This window comes from Canis lupus, chromosome 12 (genome assembly GCF_048164855.1).
Source record: "Canis lupus baileyi chromosome 12, mCanLup2.hap1, whole genome shotgun sequence".
NCBI classification, from domain to species: domain Eukaryota; kingdom Metazoa; phylum Chordata; class Mammalia; order Carnivora; family Canidae; genus Canis; species Canis lupus.
The window spans coordinates 43,919,040-43,940,881 of NC_132849.1; the positions used below are offsets into that span (position 1 = coordinate 43,919,040).

The window sequence follows — 21,842 nt, forward strand, 5'->3', positions numbered from 1 at the left end:
CACAGCAGGGTGGGAGCCCGTGGGAAAGTGCGACCTCCCAGGCCGGCGGGGGGGAACTAGATGCTGGCGCGAGGGCTCGGGCAGAAGGGCCTTCACCCGGGGTCCGCATCTCCATCGTTCCCCCAAGAACTCAGGTGCTGGTGCCGCCGCACCACCCCGACCCTTTTCCCTTGGCACTGAGCTCGCCAAACCGTGCTTGATACCAAGGAGATGCCCCGCAGGGGTCATTCCACTTCCGTCCCTCAAATGGGCCCGGATCCGGAGAAGGGCAGGATGGTGATGGGGTCACTCGGAAGCCGAGACTGAGAGTGAGCAGTGAAAGGAGCTGCGGGTCTGAACACATTAGCCCTTTATTGAGCCCCTCCCCCGCGGCTGGGCGCCGAGCTGGGTGGCGCAGCGGTCTCTGAGCAGGTCCTCCGCGACCCCAGCGCCAGGCCCCGGTGCGCGGGCTCCCCAACAGGGAGCAGCTCAGTGCCCGCCAGTGCCTGGGAAAGAAAGCTCGGTGGGCGGGCGTTCCAGAGGAACAAGGCAGCTCCGAACCCCAGCTCGCCCCTTCTCCCCCAGCCACGTGGCTTTCTCCTCTACCTCCCGACCCAACCTGGTCTCCCAAAGCCCCAGAGGAAAGGCTGGTGGGAAAGAGAGTGTACTTCTGCACGCGCGCTAGGGGGCGCCCCTCCCGCTGGGGGTGGGGAGGCCACCAAAGATCGCTGGTGCCGCAGGGCGGCCTCACTGCAGAGGGGCCCGGGGCGTCGAGCCAGCCCCGCCAGGCCCCTCGGGCCACACTCACCTTCCGGCCCATCCGGCCGCTCTTCCTCCGGCCCTGCGCTGCCCTCTTCCCCGTCCAATGCCACCTCCTCATCCTCTTCCTCCCCGGAAGCGCCTGTCCCCCAGGAAGACCCCGTGAGGTGGAGTCCCTGCTTCTCTGGCCGCGACCTCCCCCCCCCCCCCCGCCCCGTCCCCCGTCCCCCTTCCCCGCGTCGCCTCGGGACGCCCAGTCCCAGCGCCCGCCGCCCCCTCCCATCCTCACTCCCTCACCGGGCTGGAAGTCGATGGTCCTCAGCATTTCGGCCACGTGCTCCACGCTCACGGTGAACTGCTCCATGCTTTCATAGCCCGGTTCTGGCCGTCCTGCCAGCTCCACTTTCGACATTGTCCCGACCCTGCGGCGCGGCAGCCGCTCAGCTGGAGTCGCCGCAGCACCCTCAACCCGCTCTGCGGGGCAGCCGAGCCCAGGCAGCCCCTCTTTGCCTCTCCCGCTCCGCCTACTCACTTATTGATCAGCTCCTTGGCCTGCTGCAGGGAAGAAGGGAGGGTGAGCGTAAGCACCGCGCCAAGCGCTGGCAAAGTCCCATTGCTGGCGCCCACAGTCCTGCGCGGTAGGCGCGGATGCATATCCCGGGTCGTTGAGGAGAAAACAGACTCAGACTGGGTGACTTGCCCGAGGCCGTGGGGCAGTTGGCTGCCAGAGGTAAGACTGGAGCCCAGCCCTCCTGGTGCCAAGGCCCCCACTGCCGCCACTCTGCGGCCTCCCGCCCTCCCCCAGCGCCCACCTGGAGGTACAGCGCCATCTGTGGCTCCTCCATGGACTGGATGGCGGACTCCACGAGCTTAGAGGAGGCTTCTAGGTGGTCTCCATACTGGCGGATGAGGCCCCGGACGCGCTGCAGCTTCTCCTCCTGCTCGCGGGCCAGCGCCTGCAGCAGCTCGGCCTTGCGCTCCTCCAGCACGGAGCACAGGGCCTCGAACCTCTGGTTAAGCAGCTGCTTCTGCCTCCGGCTGTTGTCCTGAAAGAGCGGAGCAAGGATAAGATTTCTAGCTGGGAGAGCACGCACCTACTTGTCCCACTCCCCAGTAAACAGGCGGCACAGACAGGAAGGAAAGTACCCCACCCATAGCCACGGGCTGCTGATAACCCAGGTCTTTTCAGTAATACCAATTACAAGATTTTTAAAAATTGGGATATAATTGACTTTTAGCATTATATTAGTTTCAGATGTACAATGTAGTGAAATGTACATATTGTGAAATGATCATATTTGTACATATTGTGAAATGATCACAAGTCTAGTTATCTATCATTACATATAGTTACAATTTTTTTTCTTGTGAAAATTTGAGATTTTCTCTCTTTAGCAAATACAATATTTTAAAGGAGTTCGGAAGTATCTCTGGTCCTAGTTTTTACTTATATTATCTCATTTAATTCTCAAAAATATCCAGTGAGGTAGCCATCATATTATTATCATTATTTTATATGTTTAAAACAAAGCATAGAGAAGTGAAGTAACTGGACCAAAGTCACGGAGCTACCCTGGGAACTCAAACCTAGTAGCTTGGCTAAGCATATCCCACTAATTGTGATTCCCTCCTCCACCAGGAACCCAGAAATTTCCCCTCTCTCCCAACCCAGACTCACCTCGATGGTCTGGCACACTTCCTCCATCTGTGTGATCACTGCTTGCACACGGTCGTTGCCTGCCACCAGCATTGCGATGCCATCACTGAGCTCGCTCTGCCACACACACAGGCCAGCACTTAGAGCTGGAGGACCCTGTCTAGAGCTGTACCCTTCCCACCCCAGCCAGGGCTGCCTAGGAGAGGACTGTCCCTCCACTCCACCAGCAGTGTAGCTATTCCAGAGATCTAGTGGCTTGGTACTGTCCAAGAAGTGTGAAAGCACATTTGTGGATTCTGTAAGGAGATGGAAAGAGGAGGGCCTCCATCAACAAATGAGAAAGGGACAGACATTTGCCAAATATCCACCAATTGCCAGGCCCTGGACTAAATGCTTCGTCTGTAGATTCACGCCTTCCATCAATTCAGAAAAATTCTTCGTAATTATTCCTTAGGATACTATTACCTCATCTCCATTCTCTTTATTTGCTCATTCTGTGACTCTGAGGAGACATATGTGCTCATCCTTCTCCTCTCCCAGTGCTGCATCCTAGGCTACTTTTTCAGGCCTGCCTTCCTGTTTGCTAATTCTTTCTTCAGAGGAATCTGTCATTTAATTTACCCTTTGGATGTCTTATTTCAACAATCACATTTTCATTTTTAAAAGCTCTATTTGGCTCTTTGTTAAATCTGCATGTTTGGCAATCTATTATTGCTAAGGTTTTATTCCATCCTTTTAAGAAATCATTTTATGCACAGTAATTCCCAATTCTTTAATATTTCCAATATCTGAATTCCTCAGAGGTCTAATCTCTAATTTTGGTTTCTACCGACTTCACTCAGGTACACTTCTTTCTGTATCTTCACTTTTGAATTAATATTTTGTTGTTCTTAATCTAAGGAAACCCTAAGAGCCTAAATTGGGTGGGTTTCCTCCACGCAGATTCTGCATTTGCTTTTGTCAAAAGCCGGTGGCACATCTGACTACCTTAGTTCCTGAGATTCCAGTTTAACCCAAGATTTGTGGAGGTCTTCAGTTCAGGTGTCCACCTTTCAGGAGTCTGGAGGCATAGTCTCAGCTGTCTAGCTCAGGAATACTGCCAACATTTGTCCTCTGATATAATTTTTATTTCCCTTTTTTAAAAGATTCATTTTGTTCATGAGAGAGAGAGACTAGGGGGAGGGGCAGAGGGAGAGGATCTCAAAGTAGAGCATGGAGCCCAACATGCAGCTTGATCTCACAACCCTGAAATCATGACCTGATTTGAAATCAAGAGTCAGATGCTCAACCGACTGAGCCACACGGGTGCCCCACTGATATAGTTTTAAAATTATGTTTTATGTCAAATGTAGTTGTGTGGTAGTGAGAGGGCCTGGAGAGTATCTAGGCTGCCAAACTGAAGTTGCTTGTATCCATCTAATTGTATCCTTAAAATAACTTTACAAGTTGGCATTTTCACCCTCATTTTATAAGTGAGGAAAGTCAGGGTCAGAGAGGTCGAGTGACTTACCTAAGGTCACACTGAGTCATGCATAGAGCTGGGACTGTAGCCCTGATCTGCCAGCCTTTAAAACCAAGTGGAATGAGAGGCTGAAGTTGGAGACCCTGTTCACTGTCCCCAGCCCCACCATGCCTGCTCCCTCCACTGCTTGATACCTTCTGACGTTTGTAAATGGTGGGCAGTGGGGCCACCTCACAGTCCTTGTGGGCACCGAAGACCTTACAGAGAGAGCAGGTGGGCACTTCACAGCTCAGGCAGTAGATATTGATCTTCTCCTCTTCGTGCTCCTCACACATGAGGTGTTGCTCGGCCTTGGAGTGCAGTGGCCTGGAGGGGAGCGGGCAGGGTGGCAGAAGGGTCAAGGGTCAGTGGCCAGGCTGGAGAGAGGTGGGTCCTACGATTGTGGGGCCCCAGGAATACCTTCTCTTCAGCCTTTGCCAGCTACCAGTCACAGCTGGGGCTGGGGCTGGGGCTGAGCAGGTGAGTGACTTCCATAGTGCTCTTCATTAGAGGAATACAAAGAGCTAGATTCGAGAACAGCCTCTATTCCAGGGGGCAAGGAAGTCTCACAGGGCAGGACGTCACAGAGGGCTGGCAAGGACTTTGCTGGTGGACCACCAGCCACTCCCCAGCTGGAGAGGGTGCAAGGGAAGCATGACCAGGATCAGAGACCCCTGAGCTGGGTGACCTGGGGCAAGTCCTTCCCCCTCCTAGGGTCCGGCACTCTTATCTCTAAACTAAAGAAACAGGCTGGTCATTTCAGCCCTTCCCTTTTGGCTGATGAGTTCCCCCTCTGTGTCCCAGGCCCTGCTCCTTAGAGAGACAAGAGGTCCCAACAGCTCACCGGGAAGACTCCTGCTTGTAAATGTCAATAATGTTCTCTACTAGCAGGTTTCGCTGCAGGCCATACACACCATGTCTGTCCAGGACAACCTCATGCCTGCAAGATGGGCAGCGGAAACGGCCTCCTGAAGACACAGTGGTGGAGCCCCGGGATTGCCACAGAGGGTTCGAGGCCTATAGAGACAAGTAGCATGAGAGAACAGGCAGTGAGGCAGGCATGAGGGAACAGGGAGGAGGCAGGAGGAAAGGTCAGGAAAGGGCTGAGGTGCAGGAGAATGGTGGAAGAGGAGACATCAGCTCTTTCCAATGGCGGGGCCTTCCTCCTCTGAGAGCAGCTCAGATGGGTAGCCATGGAGATCTTATTTCCCACTGTTGCCTCATTACTTCTTAAGTATCCCTGCACCCAGAGCCTAACTTTGGTAAAGGCCCAGTCAGGATGGAATCTCTTCAAAAAGGCCCAGCTTGCACATGTGGGGAGACACTGATGTTGACAGGAAGGCCAAGATTGGAAATGGATTCTGTGGTGCAGGCGATGTCCTCCTGAGGCTCTCTTGGACCACATCTGGGGGAGATTCTCTGGAGCCGTTGGCAGGGAAGTTGAAACAAATGCTGAACAATGGGGCACACAAGCCATGTCATGCTGGGTAATTCTAGGAAACTATTTTAGAGACTGAGTCAGGACTGCTGCCCCTAACACTGTTCTACTGTGTAAATTTGAGCAAGCATTCAATCTCTGTAAAATTAAGGACTAGATTGAATTATTTATTCTACAACAAATATTAAGCATGCCAGGTAATTGTGAAGCCCTGGGGATAAGATATAAACAAACACATCCCTGCCCTAAAGGCAAGCAAACCCAGCAAACCGACAACTACATCCAGCAAGCTGGGTATTATGTATGATAAGAGTGAGCTCAGGGACCCCTGGGTGGCGCAGCGGTTTGGCGCCTGCCTTCGGCCCAGGGCGCAATCCTGGAGACCCGGGATGGAATCCCACGTCGGGCTCCCGGTGCATGGAGCCTGCTTCTCCCTCTGCCTATGTCTTTGCCTCTCTCTCTCTCTCTCTCTCTCTCTCTCTGTGACTATCATAAATAAATAAAAATTAAAAAAAAAAAAAAGAGTGAGCTCAGAAGGAAGATTTACAAGAGATGGTCATCACTTACACCTCTAAGAGAACTTGCTCCATCCCATCCTAAAAGCAAGAACCCTGCCACGGTCCAGGCCACAGATGATTGGCTCAGAGTTGAGAAAGTGATCACCTGATCCAAGCAGAACCAATCAAATTTGCTCTCCAGAATTTGGAATTGAAACTGGGAAGTGGCGGTGGCTAGACCACTTGCAGCTTTGAAACTGAAAAGACCTGTGGAGTTAGGCAAAAAGTTGACTGTGGCCACCTGTAGTCTTGTGCAAGTGGAAGTGGAAAGTGGGAGAGGTCAGAAAGTGTGAACAGAAAAGCTGGTCTTCAGAGAAGACAAAAGAGTCCACTATGGACAGCAGCAGAGATAAGAGACTGGCAGAGACTTCTTGTTCTTCCATATTCACCTTGTCCTCAATAATAGAGCCTCTGAATTTTTTAACCAAGACACATGGAATAAAGGCTGTGTGTGCAAGCCTCCCTTCCAGCTGAGTGTGACCAGGCGACTGCATTCTGGGATGTAGATAGCAATGTTTTGTGCCATTTCTAGGAAGTGTCTATAATGGGAGGGGCACCGCCTACTCTTTTCTCCTTCCTGCTGGCTGGAATGAAGATGGAATGGCTCAAGTTGAAGCAGCCATGTTGAGCCAGGAGGTAGTCACATGATGACAATGGCAACAAGATAAAAGAAGTGAGTCTCTGATGAAGCAGTCCTGGAGTGCCTACCTATATTTCTGCTTGAGAGAAGAAACACATTTTTAGCTTCCTTAAGCCAGTGCTATTTTGGGTTTTCTGTCATTTACTGGAGGACCTAGTCTTGACTGGCTGGAAGACCATGGACTCAGAGAGAGTAATGAAGAAAATAGTCACCTATGACTTTGAAAATTTAGATGTATTTCCTGTGGGTGAGTTTGATGAAATTCTCCAAATCCTTATACTGGTTATCAGCCAGAGGGCCCCTTATGTGTGTGTGACAGCACCCAGAATACATAGAGGGCATCCAAGTCCACGGTCTTGTTTGAACCTTTAAAAGCAAGAGATGTAGACAAGGCAGGAAATGTGGCTCCTGTGAAGTGCGCAAACCTGTCTTGGCAAGAGTGACTTGCATGCCACAAATGTCACATTTTGGGGGGATTTCTTGTAAATTATAAGAAGTTAACACTTCAGGCCATCATAAAGCCAAATGGTTTAATTTGAGATTATCCAAGGTTGTGTCTGTGCCTTTGTCCTTCTCCATAGCTAGAATTGTATCAATACTGCTGAGTTTAGTTTAGGGAATGGGTTAAAGTGTAAGAACACCTGGCTTTTGCTTAATACAATTAGCTTTCATTATTTATAATACAAGTGAGTAAGGATGTGTTGGGAGAACCCTAACCCTGGAGGGATCTTACTTCTCTTTGATTAGCTGGTGGCTAGCATCTGAAGGTGCTCAGTGAATGTTTGAATGGCTGGAAAGGGGGCAATATTCTAAAGTCTTAGGGCAGAGCACAAACTTCTGAGTAGTGTCTTTCACCTATTTTCCTCCCACACTGTCTCCCCCCTTTCTCCATACTCATTATTTAACATTTGACACATGTTTTGAGGGCCTATTATGTATTGAGCACCACGCTATGGGCTTCCCAGGCATCACTGAATTTAACCCTCAAGAATTTCTTGTAAATATGGTGGAGAAAATGAACATTTACTCCCTCACTTGGACTATAGGAGCTATAGTAACAGTGGCTAATTGGGCACATACTTTATGCCAGGTTTTGCTCTAAGTCCTTTCATTTGTATTAACTCATTTAAGCCTCTTATCAACCTTATGAAATAGGTACTACTATTAGCTGCATTTCAAAGATAGGAAATTGTAGCCGAGAGATGTTAAATCAATTGCTCACGGTCATCAGATAATGGGTGGCAGAACCAATATTTGAACTCAAGCACTCTGACCCCAGAGTCCACCCTAAAAATCAATATACCACATTGTCAGATGCAATAAAATTGAGGCCACCTGAAGAATGATGCCCAGAGCTAACATTTGCCTCTCTGAATCTCAGGCTAAACAGATTTTAGTGAATCTGTTTAACCAACCCTTCATAAAGGAAAGGAAAAACAATGTAAGTCAGCTGTGCAACTGTGGACTGATGTTATTTGAGCAGAGATAAACAAAATATGAGCCATCAAACCCAAACCCAACAAAGCAAGATAAGGGCCCAGCTTGCAACCAGAATGACCTATTTGTCTGTGAAAAGGAAAGGAAATAGCTCAAATCTCAGGGAGACTTCCTCCCATGGATTTCCACATGCCCCGCCGAGAGACAGTTCCTCAGATTATGTGTGAAAAGTGTTCTGAGGCAACAGAACCAAACTGAGACACTCAATTGCCTACTAATCCAGGTCATACCCCTCTAATTCACCAAAGAAGCCAAAGGACTAAACAGAGATTGCAAATCAATGATAATATCTAGCTAGCCAGTTTAGATTTAAGTGAACAGTGGAAGAAAGCCAAGGTAAACAGAGGGTTGAGTAAAGGATTCACCCTCAGCCTCAAATAGAACTACCCCTATTCAAAGAGGAATGGCAAGCAGAAAGGATCCAATAGGAGATATAAGCCAAGATAATAAATTAAAAAAAAAAAAAAAAAGGAAAAAGAGGCATGACAAGCAAAGGACAGAGGAAGAATATTTCGGAAGAAGAATTGCTCTAAGAAACTCTTTCAAAAAAAAAAAAAGAAAAAAGAAACTCAGTCTAACCTTTTTAAAGAAATAAAGAAAACATAGTCTCTTTGATTAAAGAAGAGATGTAAGTAAAGGGGCACTGGGTGGCTCAGTTGGCTAAGTGGCTGACTCTTAATTTCAGTTCAGATCATAATCTCAGGGTTGTGTGGTTGAGCCCCGCATCTGGCTCTGGGCTTTATGCTGAGTTTTCTTGTCTCTTTCCCTCTGCTCCTTGCCACCACCCACACCCTGTGTGTGTGCACTCTCTCTCATGCTCTATAAATAAATAAATAAATAAATAAATAAATAAATAAATAAATAAATACTTTTTTTTTTTTTTTAAAGAAGAGCTATAAGTGATCAGAGCTAGAGAAGAGAATTGAACTGGCAGAATTAAGAAATCATGTAAAATATCTTATCAGCATAGAAACAAAATCCACATTTGACACTATAGTGGGAAGTAGAATGCATGACGCTGATAGAAGTCACATAGATGGTAGTGGAAAATAGCAGGATAAAAGTAATCAGGACTACATGGTACGGTATGGGTCACCCTTGAGGACATTGTGCTAGGTGAAATCAGCCTATCACGAAAGGACAAATATTGCATGATCCCTCTTATATGAGGTACCTGAAATAGTCAAATTCACAGAGATAAAAAGTAGGATGGGGGTTGCCAGGGCCTAGGGAGTGTGGCAGTGGGTTGTTATTTTAGTGGGTACAGAGTTTCAGTTTGGAATGGTTATACAACAATGTGAATATAGTTAATGACATTGAACTACACACTAAAGAATAGTTAAGATGATAAACATATATTATGCATTGTGCCACAATCTTTAAAAAGTAGGTTGGTTTTTTTATTGTTGTTTTTTAAAAGATTTACTCATTGGAGAGAAGGGGAGAGAGAGAGTGAGGGGAGGAGCAGAGAGAGAATCCCCAAGTAGATCCCCTGCTGAGTGCTCAATCTTGAGACCCCATGAGATCACAATTCCATGAGATCACTGATGAGCCCAAACAAGAATTCAGGTGCTTAACCACTGAGCCACCTAAGTGCCCCTAAAAAATTTTTTTTAAAAACCCTTCAGACTCAGGTGGACCAGAAAGCACACTACCTCTTCCCCACTTGCCCTGCCTGTAAAGACATTTTAGCAGCTCATCCCATTGGCTAATCACTGCCATTCTCTTGGGACCCAGGGGTCTGAAAGACAATCGGTTTCAGCAAGTCCAATCTAAATCCTTTGTTTGAAGAGCACCTTTCTGGAGAGCTGGAGAGCTCAATAGCAGGTAGTAGGGAGGGGGTCACACCTCTGCCTTCTTTGCAGTTTGGCTGGTGCTGCTCCCTGGAGTAGGTACCACAGCCCACCACAGGTTTCCCAGCCATCCACGGGTCCCATAGTCTCCTGCCAAAGCTCAGGTCCTCCTGTCATATCCTACCTGGGCGAGCTGGCTGGCTTTCCTCTTAAGCTCCAGGGCATCCCCTCCTTTCTGTGATTGCTTCAGCACTGTTTCCTCTACCCACCTCCATGCCCCACATCCTTTGCTAGTCAGTCCCTGGCATGCATATGTGTGTGTGTCTGCGTTTGTGTGTGAGCGCACACGTGCACCCTTTCACATTACTGCTAAATGTGACTAATAATGAAATAGCTGAGTTTATCTTTTTTTTTAATATTTTTATTTTTTTATTCCTGAGAGACACACACACACACACAGAGGTAGAGACACAGGCAGAGGGAGAAGCAGGCTCCATGCAGGAAGCCTGATGTGGGACTCGATCTTGGGACTCGATCTTGGGACTCGATCTTGGGACTCCAGGGTCATGCCCTGGGCCAAAGACAGGCATTAAACCACTGAGCCACCCAGGGATCCCCCAGTTAAGTTTATCTTTTGGGTTTTCCATGCTCTTTAATTCTTGGCACATTCATGTTGCTTAGAGGCCCACTCTGTGTTATCTGTGAGCTAGCTCAGTGTTTCCCCAAGTATGGTATACATACTGATGAAAGGCATGAAGATTTTAGGTGGTATAAGGATGGACACTGAAAATTTTCATGTATTTAATTTGTGCATATTAGAAAAAATAACCAGTCCATATAGCTAGTGATTTTTCGAGGATTTTGTCATTTAGAATGAAGATCAAGTAAATATTTAATACGCTTCAAAAGTGAGTCCTTTTAAGAGAAATAATCAATCATAGCACAGGTGGTACACAGCTATGGCAAAAATTAGGAAGGCAAAACGAGAATGAAATCTGGGGAGTCACTCTAACCCTTTCCTGACTCCCTCCTCAATCGAAACTTGTCTCATGTCCCCCCCTATTTTTTTTTTTTTTCAAATGCTGGGTGATTATTTTGAGAAAGTCATCTATACTGGATATATGGATAAAATTGTTACCCTTTCTTGGTAATATTTCTATATTTTATTATTATTTTTAAAGATTTTATTTATTTGGGAGAGCAAGAGAGCATAAGCAGAGGGAGAGAGAGAAACAAGCTCCCTGCTGAGCAGGGAGCCAGGACCCTGGGATCATGACCTGAGCCAAAGGCAGATGCTTAACTCACTGAGCCACCCAGACACCCCATCATTTCTATATTTTAACAGAAGGCATTTAAAGCAGCACAATAAATGAAAAGTAGCAATGATCTGAAGATCTGGATTTGGATTTGCCATTTATGACCTTAGGAAAACAATTTCTCTCAGGGTCTCAATCTCCTCATATCTAAAAAGAAGGATCTGCACTTAGCACCTCCTCCAAAGGCTGAGGTTCCCTGAGCAATGGGCCTTGATGGATATAATATGGTTAAGAATTTCAGATGCCAGGGCACCTGGGTGGCTCAGTGGTTGAGCACCTGCTTTCCACTCAGGTCATGATCCCAGGGTCCTCGGATGGAGTTCCCCATCAGGCTCCCTGAAGGGAGCCTGCTTCTCCCTCTGCCTGTGTCTCTGCCTCTCTCTCTGTATTTCTCATGAATAAATAAATAAAATCTTAAAAAAAAAAAAAAGAATTTCAGATACCCTGACCTGTGAGGGTATCTGCCTGTGAGATGGGGAAGGGAGCTGGTGGTTTTTATAACAACCTTGCCCTCTCACACCACTGAGGCCACTATCTCTAACTTTGACTCCTGTGATCCAAGGTCTCTCTTGTTTGTGCCTCCCCATAGCTATCCATGGAGGACCCTCTTGCTGTCAGATATAAGTAGTTCCTGAAATCCCATCTCTGAAATAGTCCTAGTGTGTTTAGATGTATTTACATGTTCTATCACTTGTATTATCTATGAGGTTTGAATTTTATATAATACACCTGTACTATTTTTGTAATCATAATAAATAATAATTTATTTTCATATTGGAAATATACTGGTTATTTGACAGTAGAAGAACAATTAAACAAGTTATGGAATTATTATGCAATTATCTTTAGCACAGTTCTTCATAGCCCGGGGAGATACTCATGTTAGGATTTTATTTTTATTTTTTTTTCATGTTATGATTTTAAATGAAAAAAGTAGGATATAAATTTATAAATAGGATCCCAATTTTGAAATGGATGATTTAAAAATTTTCTTCTGGGCAACCCTGGTGGTGCAGTGGTTTAGCGCCGCCTGCAGCCCAGGGTGTGATCCTGGAGACCCTGGATCCAGTCCCACATCAGGCTCTCCCTATGATGCCTGCTTCTCCTCTGCCTCTCTCTCTCTGTCTCTATGAATAAATAAATAAAATCTTTAAAAAATAAATAAATAAAAATTTTCTTCTTTGTATTCATCTACATTTCTCAAATGTCACTCAATAGGGAATCACTTTTAAAATGCATAAAAATAAAAGTTAAATATTTTTTCAATAATTATTACTGAGTGATAGAATTGTGGGTTATTCCTTCCTTTTTTTTATAATTTCCAAATTTTGTACAAAGACTTTGAGGCTGGGCAGCCCAGGTGGCTCAGCGGTTTGGCGCCTGCCTTCAGCCCAGGGCCTGATCCTGGAGACCCGGGATCGAGTCCCATGTTGGGCTCCCTGCATGAAGCCTGCTTCTCCCTCTGCCTGTGTCTCTGCCTCTCTCTCTGTGTGTCTCTATGAATAAATAAATAAAATCTTAAAAAAAAAAAAAGACTTTGAGGTTTGAAAAAGAACTTTTACTTTTTAAAAATTCGGGGTGCCTACTGGCTCAGTTGGTGGAGCATACGACTCTTGATCTTGGGGTTGAGTTCCAGCACCACGTCGGATGTGGTACTTAAGAAAAAATAAAATAAAATATTAAAAAATGCAATGCTCAGTCCTGACATGACTGGAAAGGGGGCGCCAGAGTGCCATAAAAACCACGAAGATAAACCACTAGAACTGTAAAGAACCATGGTGGTTCAAGGGAGGGGATGTTCAAGAACTACCATTTGAAGACAGTACACAGGTAGCAGACGGCTAGGTAGTAAAGAGTTTTAGGAGACCAGAGAGACTATAGGATTTTAAACTACAAACTGTGGAGACATGGGGGGGGGGGCAGCTAGAAAGGTAAGTTTTTAAATGAAGGGCTTTCAAATGTTATTTATTAATTTTTTTAGATATTTTATTTATTTTATTATTTATTATTATTTTTAAAGGACTTTATTCATGAGAGATACAGAGACATAGGCAGAGGGAGATGCAGGCTCCCTGTGAAAAGCCTGATGTGGGACTCGATCCTGGAATTCTGGGATGACACCCAGAGCCAATGGCAGACACTCAACCGCTGAGCCACCCAGGCATCCCAATTTTATTTATTTTAGAGAGAGAGAAAGAGAGAGATTGGCGAGAGGGCAGAGGGAGAGACTCCTCAAGCAGACTCCCATTGAGCACAGAGCCCAATGCAGGGCTCAATCTCATGACCCATGAGATTATGATCTGAGCTGAAAGCAAGGGTTAGATGCTTAATGGACTGAACCACCCAAGCATCCCTTTTAAATTTTATTTTTTAAAAATTATGGTAAAATCAGAGGGCTTTGAATTCAAGGGTAAAGATCTGAACTTAATTTTGTAGGCAAGGTTTCTGAACTAGGAGAGAAAATGAGAGTGAATATTAATCTAGGCGAGGTAATTTAGATAGGTGTGAAGAGAGAGAGAGGTTAAAGGCACAGATCAATTGGGAAGCAAGTGCCATAGTCAAAGCAAGTCATGGGCCTACCCCCTCCCTGAGTTATCTTGGAAAGATGAGGGATGCCAGAGGTAGATCAGTAGGGCTGACCATTCACATAGACATGGTTAGGTCAGGGGCAGAAGAGAAAGTCAAAGACTATTCAGGCATTTCAAGCCTGATACTTGGGAAGATGCTGGTGCCTGAAATGCAAGAGTATTTAACTTGGGGAATGCAGCCCCCAAAGATCCTTGACTAGATTTCTGTAAACATGGATGACAAAAAAAAAAAAAAAAAAAAAAAAATCACACCTTGATTTTCACTAGCCTTTAGCAGAAACTGGGCATTTCCTAGGTTATAAAGGTAAGCAACAAACCACAGTAGTTTTAGTGGTATTTTGTTGCCCACAGAAATCACAGGCATTTTCACATCACATTATTGTTGTTGCTCAAATATCCGAAAATAATTTATGCTTATCACTACTTCTAAACTACTTGAAGCCCACTGCTTGATCTAGTGATTTAATATGTTAATCCAGAAGCACATACATTACTCTATCAAACATGTTCTAATTTATTATTTATTTATTTTATTTTTATTCCAGTGCTTCTCAAGCTTGTATTCATTACTGCTCCTTCCAGGAATCTTTTAAGACATTCCCTGCCCCCGATATCAATTCCTTCCCCCATTAAATTTTAGTGCCAAAAATCTACAAAAGCGAAACTCATAGAAGCATAGAGTAGAAAGGTGGTTCCCAGTATTGGGGGAAATGAGAAGATTCTGGTCAAAGGGTGCACACTTTCCATTATAAGATGAATCAGTTCTGGAGATCTGATGTATAGCATGGTGACTGGAATTAGTCATGGTATATTGTATACTTGGCAACTGCTAAGAGAGCAGTACACCATACACACAGTGGTAACTATGTGAGGGAATGGATATGTTAAGTCACTTGGTTATGGTGATTATTTCGCAATATCAAATCCTTAAATTTGCACATGTTAAATATGTATAATTTTGTCAATTATATCTCAATGAAGTTGGGGAGAACTTTTACATGAAAGTAAAAACTAAATAAAAATTTTAAAATAAAATCATAACAAGAAATTCTAATGCTGTGGATATACTTGGGGCAATATCAGCCCTGTTGAGAATGTATGAGAATGCATGCCGTGTTCTAATATGATCCAGTGTCTTTATAATCATAGGAGTTATATTTTATGCATTTAAAAATATTTTTCTTACATAAGCCACAGACATTGCCTTTAGGGCCCACAGGCTTTACAAACTGACAAAGGGGTCCATGGCCCAAAAATAGATTACTTCCTGCTCTGATTGTAAGTTCTACATGGTCTCACCACACACAGGAATCTCACATACTAAGGTGTGGACGGCAACATGCTTATGATAACTTCATAGCTGATCGTCTCTACATTGGACTAACGATCTCTCAACTGACTAATAGCAAGTTAGCAAAATCCCATCTTCTGCTTCTGTTTATCTATTTCAAGACTAAGAAATAACACTGTATGTTAACTGGAATTAAAATAAAAACAGTAAAAAAAAAAGATACAAGTTTTTGTAGATGACTGTGTAGAAGTACAGGGAATAGACCTGCTCTGAACTCAATAAACTACACTGGATATAATGCATCTTTGAATTAACATCTTCTTTAAGATATAAACTTTTGTAAACAATTGTGTAGAGGCATATGGCAATAGACCTGTACTTAACTCAAAAAAGGACTGAAAAAATAACTGATGGGCTCTATTGCACACAGAAATGTCTTTGTTCTTTCCTGAGATCTTACATTTTCACAAGAAAGTCAGTCCCATAGAGAAAAATTTCCTGTGCCAATGAGATGATGTGTAGAGACTCTAGGAAATAGAAGACCTAGATTTATGTCCCTGCTCTGTCCCTCTGTTTGTATGTCTATAAGCTGTGTCCAGCTCTCCTTATAAAATGGAAATCACATCCATTCTATCTAACTCAAATGGAATCACTCATGTGAACGTACTCTGTAAGTGATAAAGCATTGCACAAAGAGTTGTTAACAATCCTAAGAGTATATGACCACATAGAACTACAGGACATGAAATAACTATTCTTTCTCTACTGTGGAGGATGAAATGGAATGGAGTAAATAAATAGAATTTAATTCTAGGCTATGTTCAAGGCTTTCGTGTGGCATACATGCCGAGAGATGTCTTTTAGGCTATATGGTACTTCCCTTTTTTTTTTTTTTTTTTTTTTTTGGTAATGTTTCATAGCATCTAATAGAAATGTTCCATCTAGCGGTGCCTGGGTGGCTTGAATGGTTTGGCACCTGCCTTCGGCTCAAGTCATGATCCCAGGGGCCTGGGATAGAGCCCTACATTGAGCCACACACCAGGCTCCTTGCTCAGCAGGGAACCTGCCTTTTCCCTCTCCCTCTGCCCTTCCCCCTGCTGATCTGGAGGCTATCTCCCCAAAATGGTGATCTGGCCAATGATGAATAGTGGACCATGCAGGTCTTCTGAGCCAGATCTTCAGAGTATACTGGAGAAACCACAGGAAAATGGTAGACAGAAGACCAGACATTTGGAAAAATATTGAAGAGTCTTGGAATAATTCAGATGTCGGCAAAAGCTGAGCTGTGGGTAGGAGAGGGATTCTTAGTGGAGGGCTGGCTCTGCCTGACCTAGCAAAGAGCCTGGCACCAAGGCTCTGTGACAGGAGACTGGCTGGAAGGAAGATTGAAAAGCAGAAGAGTGAGTCAAAATTAGGACACTGGTAACAGAATAAAAAATGCTTTAAAAAGGAAAATCCAGGGGTGGCTGGCTGGCTTAGTCAGAAGAGCATGCTACTCTTGATCTCAGTAATGTGAGTTCGAGCCCCATGATGGGTATAGAGATTACTAAAAAAATTAGCGAATAAACTTAAAAAAAAAAAGAAATCCATAATAAGGTTTCTTGAATTTGTGAAATCAGATTGTTAGAATTACAAGGATGTTAAAGCATCCTTTGAATCTATATGTCAACAGGCTTGAGAGGTAAAATAGCCCGATTGACATCACATGACAAGAAAGGAAGAAGCTGGTGGGATCAGAACCCAGGAGCTAGTCTCAGTCTAGGTTTTTGTTCTCCATTAAGTAAGTTTCTTCCATCAAGTAAGCAAGATCCTTAACTCTGCTACAAGGTAAATGGCATTCACAAACTCTCAGTGAACTGATTTCTCATAAAGGAGACCTGCCATGGTTGGGCTCCGGAGGTCCTGGTGCCCTCAGGAGATGGGCCTCTCCTTGATGACAGCAGGTCTTTACAATGAACCGATAAGGAATTAGATTTCAGGGTGGAGTGAAACAGAAGTCATAGCTTTCCCAGGCTGCCCCTTATTAGAGCAGGTGGCCCTTTTCTTCGTATGCTCATATCTGCAAATCTCTCCCTAAATGGACACCTTCCAGAAAAGCTGTTCCTCAACAACCTTCTTCTAAGGCCTTCTGGTTGTCTGTTAAATTACAACAGGTTGCAGCTCATAAACAAGTGCCCACAGTGAAGTGGGGGCAGGTATAAAAATAAACTGAAGGCTTGCTTAAAGGAGTTTAGGAGTGAATAGAGTTTACAAATACAGAAACGCATGGGAAGATGTTTGTGTCAAATTCCCACACCAACAGCTTTCCTCTAGTCAAAGTGCTTGGTAGCTGAGTGGGTGCAAGTGTGGAGAAAGAGGGAGGGAGAAATTAGAGGGGGTTAATGTGATATTTCGGTGTCTTTTCCCTTTAAATTCAGAGTGAGGGAGAGAAGTATTACAGTTCTAAATAAAACTAGTTAAATTGTGATGGCAGCTATATAAAGATATGCATGGCCACAGGAGCTTGAAAGTAATACACAAATGTGAAAATCACTGTGTTGGGGGAGGTAGGATTCTGGATGATTTTCTCCCAAACCCTTAATACTGTTCAACATTTTCAATTAAAAGTTTTAACTTTCCAGATTTTTTTTCCTGGCTCTCTAATTAACCCGATGTTATAAAATCACAATTCTCTAAACTTCTTTTATTTAAAAAAAATTTAATGTTTAAGTAACCTCTGTACCCAACGTGGGCTTGAACTCACAACCCCGAGATCAAGATCAAGATCTCATGCTCTACCAACTGAGTCAGCAAGGTGCCCCACAATACCCTAAAATTCTTGTTTGTTGTCCATCACAGCAGTTTTTAGGACAGCAAAACACTGGACACCATCTAAATGTTTCAGAGGACTGATTTAAATAGACTGCAGTCCAATCATAACAATGGAACACTATGCAACCATTTATTTATTTATTTATAGAGCGAGAGTGGGGGAAGGGCAGGGAGAGGCAGAGGGAGAGGAAGAAAGAGAATTTCAAGCAGGACCCAGGCTCAACCTCACACAGGGTTTTGATCTCATGATCCTGAGATCATGACCTGAGCCACAATCAAGAGTCAGAAGCTTAACAGACTGAGCCACCCAGGCACACTTCTGCAGCCATTTTAAAATGAAAATGCGGATCTGAATGTGTGCAGATGGAACAACTACAGAAAGAGTAAGTGAACAAAAGCAGATGTAGGACAATGAGTGTAATTTAAACACACAAACATAGGTGGACCTATCCATGGAAAATCTCTGGGAGGGTACCCAAGAAAATTGGAAATGGCTACCTCTATTTGGAGAAGGGAAGTGAGAGCCTGAGGTAGTCATTTTTCATGCTATAAACTCCTATACTATTTTTTAAAGTGTGTGTGTGTGTGTGTGACACTGTAACTTTTATAAGTTCTATTAACTTTCTAGGCAATGTTCTCAGGGTATTCTTCCTAAGTGGTTTTAAGATAGAGTTACCAAAAGTCTTATTCTTGTTCCCATACTTAGAAAACAGACAATCTGATTATGCCTACAGTTGTCAAAATGTGGAGGCAATGTGTGAAAAAACTAAATATGCTCATCTTTCAGAGGGAGAACTACTGAGATGTATATACATAAGTGCAGCCAAAGAACTGGGTCAGCCTCCCACCAGGCTGCCCCAAATAAAGCAGAGCAAGGAAATGAGCTGTTCACTCTTCTCCTTGGTGGGGGATGCCCAGGGGTGCTCTGCACTTTAAAAGAGACATATCAGTCCAGATCCACAGAACCATCTCAAAGTTCTGGGAACCATGTTGTTTCCCAAACATTCTGCATAGGGTTCAGCCCAGTCTCAGTTCTCTCTGGGTCCAATCAGTATTTCAGAGCTTTAAGGCACCAAAATGGTGCACCTGGATATAGAGCACTGACTAGAACAAGGGAGGCCACTTAAACATTCTGTAGCCTCCATACAGAGAGCTTTTCCCTGGGACCCTCTGCCCGATGATACTATATGCTTCGTACTTTGATACTCTGGTGGCTTTTTTTTTTTTTAATAGGACAGATTACCTTCACTTTCAAAACTTCTCTTTGCTTTCATGTATTTCCAGATCTAATGGAAAGATGTTTCACTACAAATTCATGAAAAGTGATGGCAAAACCTTGTTGCCATTCCCTCCTAGGCATCTGACTGAAGGATGTTCAGAAATGTACTTAGCCTGAGGAAAACTAAAATAGTGGGCAAGGCGAAGCCTCTAGTACATGACTTGATGTCCAGGATAAGCAGACAGAGCAGTCAGCCCTTCCCAGAGAGGGAAAATCCTTGGCTCTGAGATATTCTGGAGCCAAACAATGTAACGGCAGGCTAAGACACAGAAGAATAGGAGATGGGAATGGGCTTCAACAGGAAGATGGCAGACTGCCAAGGATAGGTCACAGGGCACAGCTATGGGACAGCCTGACTTAGCCAGCCCATTATTTTTTCCCAAACATGCTGCCCCAAAGAACAAAAAAAAAAAAAAAAAAAAAAAAAAAAAGAAGCATTTTCTTGGTTAACTTTAAAATCATTTGCGTTCAACACATTTCTCCCTGAATTCTGATACAGGTGAAGAATATGTGTTAGTGATGTTCCTTAACACTGCCCTGCCTACTAAGCTAGCTAGCTCTGGTTTATTCAGATATTTTACTTCATTTGCAAGGGGTGTGTGTGTGTGTGTGTGTATGTGTATGCAACTTTTCCCCTTACTTTCTCTGATCTTTCTTCCAGTGGCAGAGGTCAAAATAGAAAATCCATTTATAAACCATTCTGGTATATGCTGCATTTCTTTTTGAAACCAGTAGCTAAAATGACATCTGTGAATTTGATTAGCTATGCTTTGCCCCATGACCGCACATAAACCAAAGCTGGTTGCATTTCTCTACATTCTCTCTACTTAAGTGACCACAATGCTTTTTAACCAGCAGGCCCCTTTATTGACCAATCTGGAGTGGGGCACAAGTGTGAACTTTAGTTGGGGAGAATTCCCAATCTCCTACCCACTCCCACTCTGCCCCAAAAGATGGATGTGTTAAGCTTGGCCTCAAATACAAATACTTTCATCATGGACTGTGCTCATAGGGCTTATTTTTTAATGTTTCATTATCTCATTGATATTTTCTCCAAATCTTCCATATCATTCTCAAAATCTGAAACTCTAGACTGGAATAGAGAGTCCAGTACAGATTGTTAAGCAGCTTAGGGTAGGACCACCTCCCTCCCAGTTTCTAGTTTCTATGGGGGTCTTCTCTCTTCTGCAGATACCAGCTTTCCAGCTGCTGTCCAGGCATGCATAGGCTGTCCTTGCCAGCCTGCAGAGCAGTTGCTGACTCATGCTTACTTTGGGATCTACTAGGACCCCGAATCTTCTGCTCTTCCGCCAGGACAGACACCACCCACTTCATAGAGTACTCTGCCCCATCACCTTCTGGTCTCAGCTCTGACCTGATGAGAAGTCTCCCACAAATCTACACTGCTTTACCTGGCCCTGCCCTCCCCCGATCCCTGGCCCACCTGGAAGACATCGTTGGCACACTTTCGGCACAGGTTGTGCTGGCAGGGCAGGATCACCACCGGTTTGGAGAACATCTCCAGGCAGATGGGGCAAATGAGCTGCTTCTCCAGGTTGTCCATGCTATGTGCATCCCCTAGCAGCGGCTTGAAACCCACTGTGAAGTTCATCCCCTCAGCGATTATGCCTGCCCTGGCCTTGGCCCTAGTCCTGGCCTTCCCTCACTGCCCCTGGACCCTTCCTCGTTTACTTTAGACAGCCCGTAGATTCTTATGGTCCCTTCTACTGCTCACTCTTGAAATAGGTCTGCTATCTCTCCTGTCCCTTCCTCCAACAATTCACCTCGTCTTCAGATAGCTGTTTTCAGATACTTCTCTTTATTCCTTGCTCTGTACCCCAGCCAGGCACATGTAGCTTTATCTGTCCCTCCCTTCCTGAATGATTCTGTCCCTGAAAATTTCTCCTTTTGTTTCCCAAATGATTCTTGTTCACTCTATGGGCAGTACTGTTTGTCCCTCACTTCCCAGAGAGGAGATTAATTTTAACATGGGGGTGGGGAACAAGGGGCATCTGCATGACATTCCAACTCCCAATTTAGCTCATGTAAGGCGAGCCACAGCTGTCACCAAGTGAGTGACCCTGACTCACTCAGGAATGGGTGACTCTCATAAGAGCAGGAGTGAGCTCCACTCTTATGGTGAAAGGTGGGTCTGCAAAGATGTCAAGCTCTCACGCTCAGTAGGCTCTGGTGAGCCCCTGACCCCCATGCTCTGGTGTGGGCTCTTCTTCTAGGGCAACAATGCAGAATCTAAAATGGCCTGGATGAGAACCATACATGGCTCAGGGTGGAAGGAGAGATCTCAAAACCTAGTCAGGACCTCCAAGGCTCAACCTGTGATCCTCACCCTGTTCCGCTGAACCCTGTGATTCAAAACAGGGGCATCAGACACTAGAGGGAAAGACTCTGGTCCAAAACTTCCGGTCCATTCTTGTTCTTGCCTAGAACTTTCTTGTATCACCCTAGGAAAAGAAGCTAAGGGCGCTAGAGCTGGCAGCTGCCCCAGGGCCTGGAACGACCTCATGAGCATGCCTCTGAGAAAGTGTGGGAATCTGGTCCATGAACACATCACTGGAGCAACTCCAAGGACTTTAAATTTGTTGGGAAATCAAGAGAAGTTGAGCTGAGCAGAAAGGACCCGAGTGCCAGGAACCTATTTTGGGCACCAGGGGAATTGGTCTCCAGGGAAATTTTAGAGCACTGACAAAGTCATAATCACAAGGCTCCAGGAAGCCT

General features: G+C 44.8%; 1 protein-coding gene across 2 annotated transcripts; it reads right to left on the reverse strand.

Moving 5' to 3' along the window:
- Positions 1-326: 326 nt before the first annotated feature.
- Positions 327-21,091, reverse strand: TRIM54 (tripartite motif containing 54). Of its 2 annotated transcripts, none has more exons than XM_072771494.1 (9): positions 20,551-21,091; positions 4,741-4,913; positions 4,052-4,223; positions 2,417-2,512; positions 1,551-1,784; positions 1,271-1,293; positions 1,036-1,160; positions 788-880; positions 327-485 (listed from the first exon to the last, which is right to left on the reverse strand). In XM_072771494.1, exons 1-9 carry the CDS (start codon positions 20,716-20,718, stop codon positions 469-471), a joined length of 1,101 nt encoding a protein of 366 aa, XP_072627595.1. In that variant the 5' UTR covers positions 20,719-21,091; the 3' UTR covers positions 327-468. The 2 variants fall into 2 exon arrangements, with proteins under 2 accessions (XP_072627595.1, XP_072627596.1); XM_072771495.1 differs by having other exon boundaries at positions 1,271-1,290; positions 20,551-21,079.
- Between the last annotated feature and the right edge of the window lie 751 nt (positions 21,092-21,842).

Coding starts and splice junctions, on each gene's coding strand:
- TRIM54 (XM_072771494.1), bottom strand. CDS start 20,718: ATGAACTTCACAGTGGGTTTCAAGCCGCTGCTAGGGGATGCACATAGC. Junction 1,294..1,550: donor AGATGGCGCTGTACCTCCAG/GTGGGCGCTGGG, acceptor TCTTCCCTGCAG/CAGGCCAAGGAGCTGATCAA. Junction 881..1,035: donor GACCATCGACTTCCAGCCCG/GTGAGGGAGTGA, acceptor CCTGGGGGACAG/GCGCTTCCGGGGAGGAAGAG.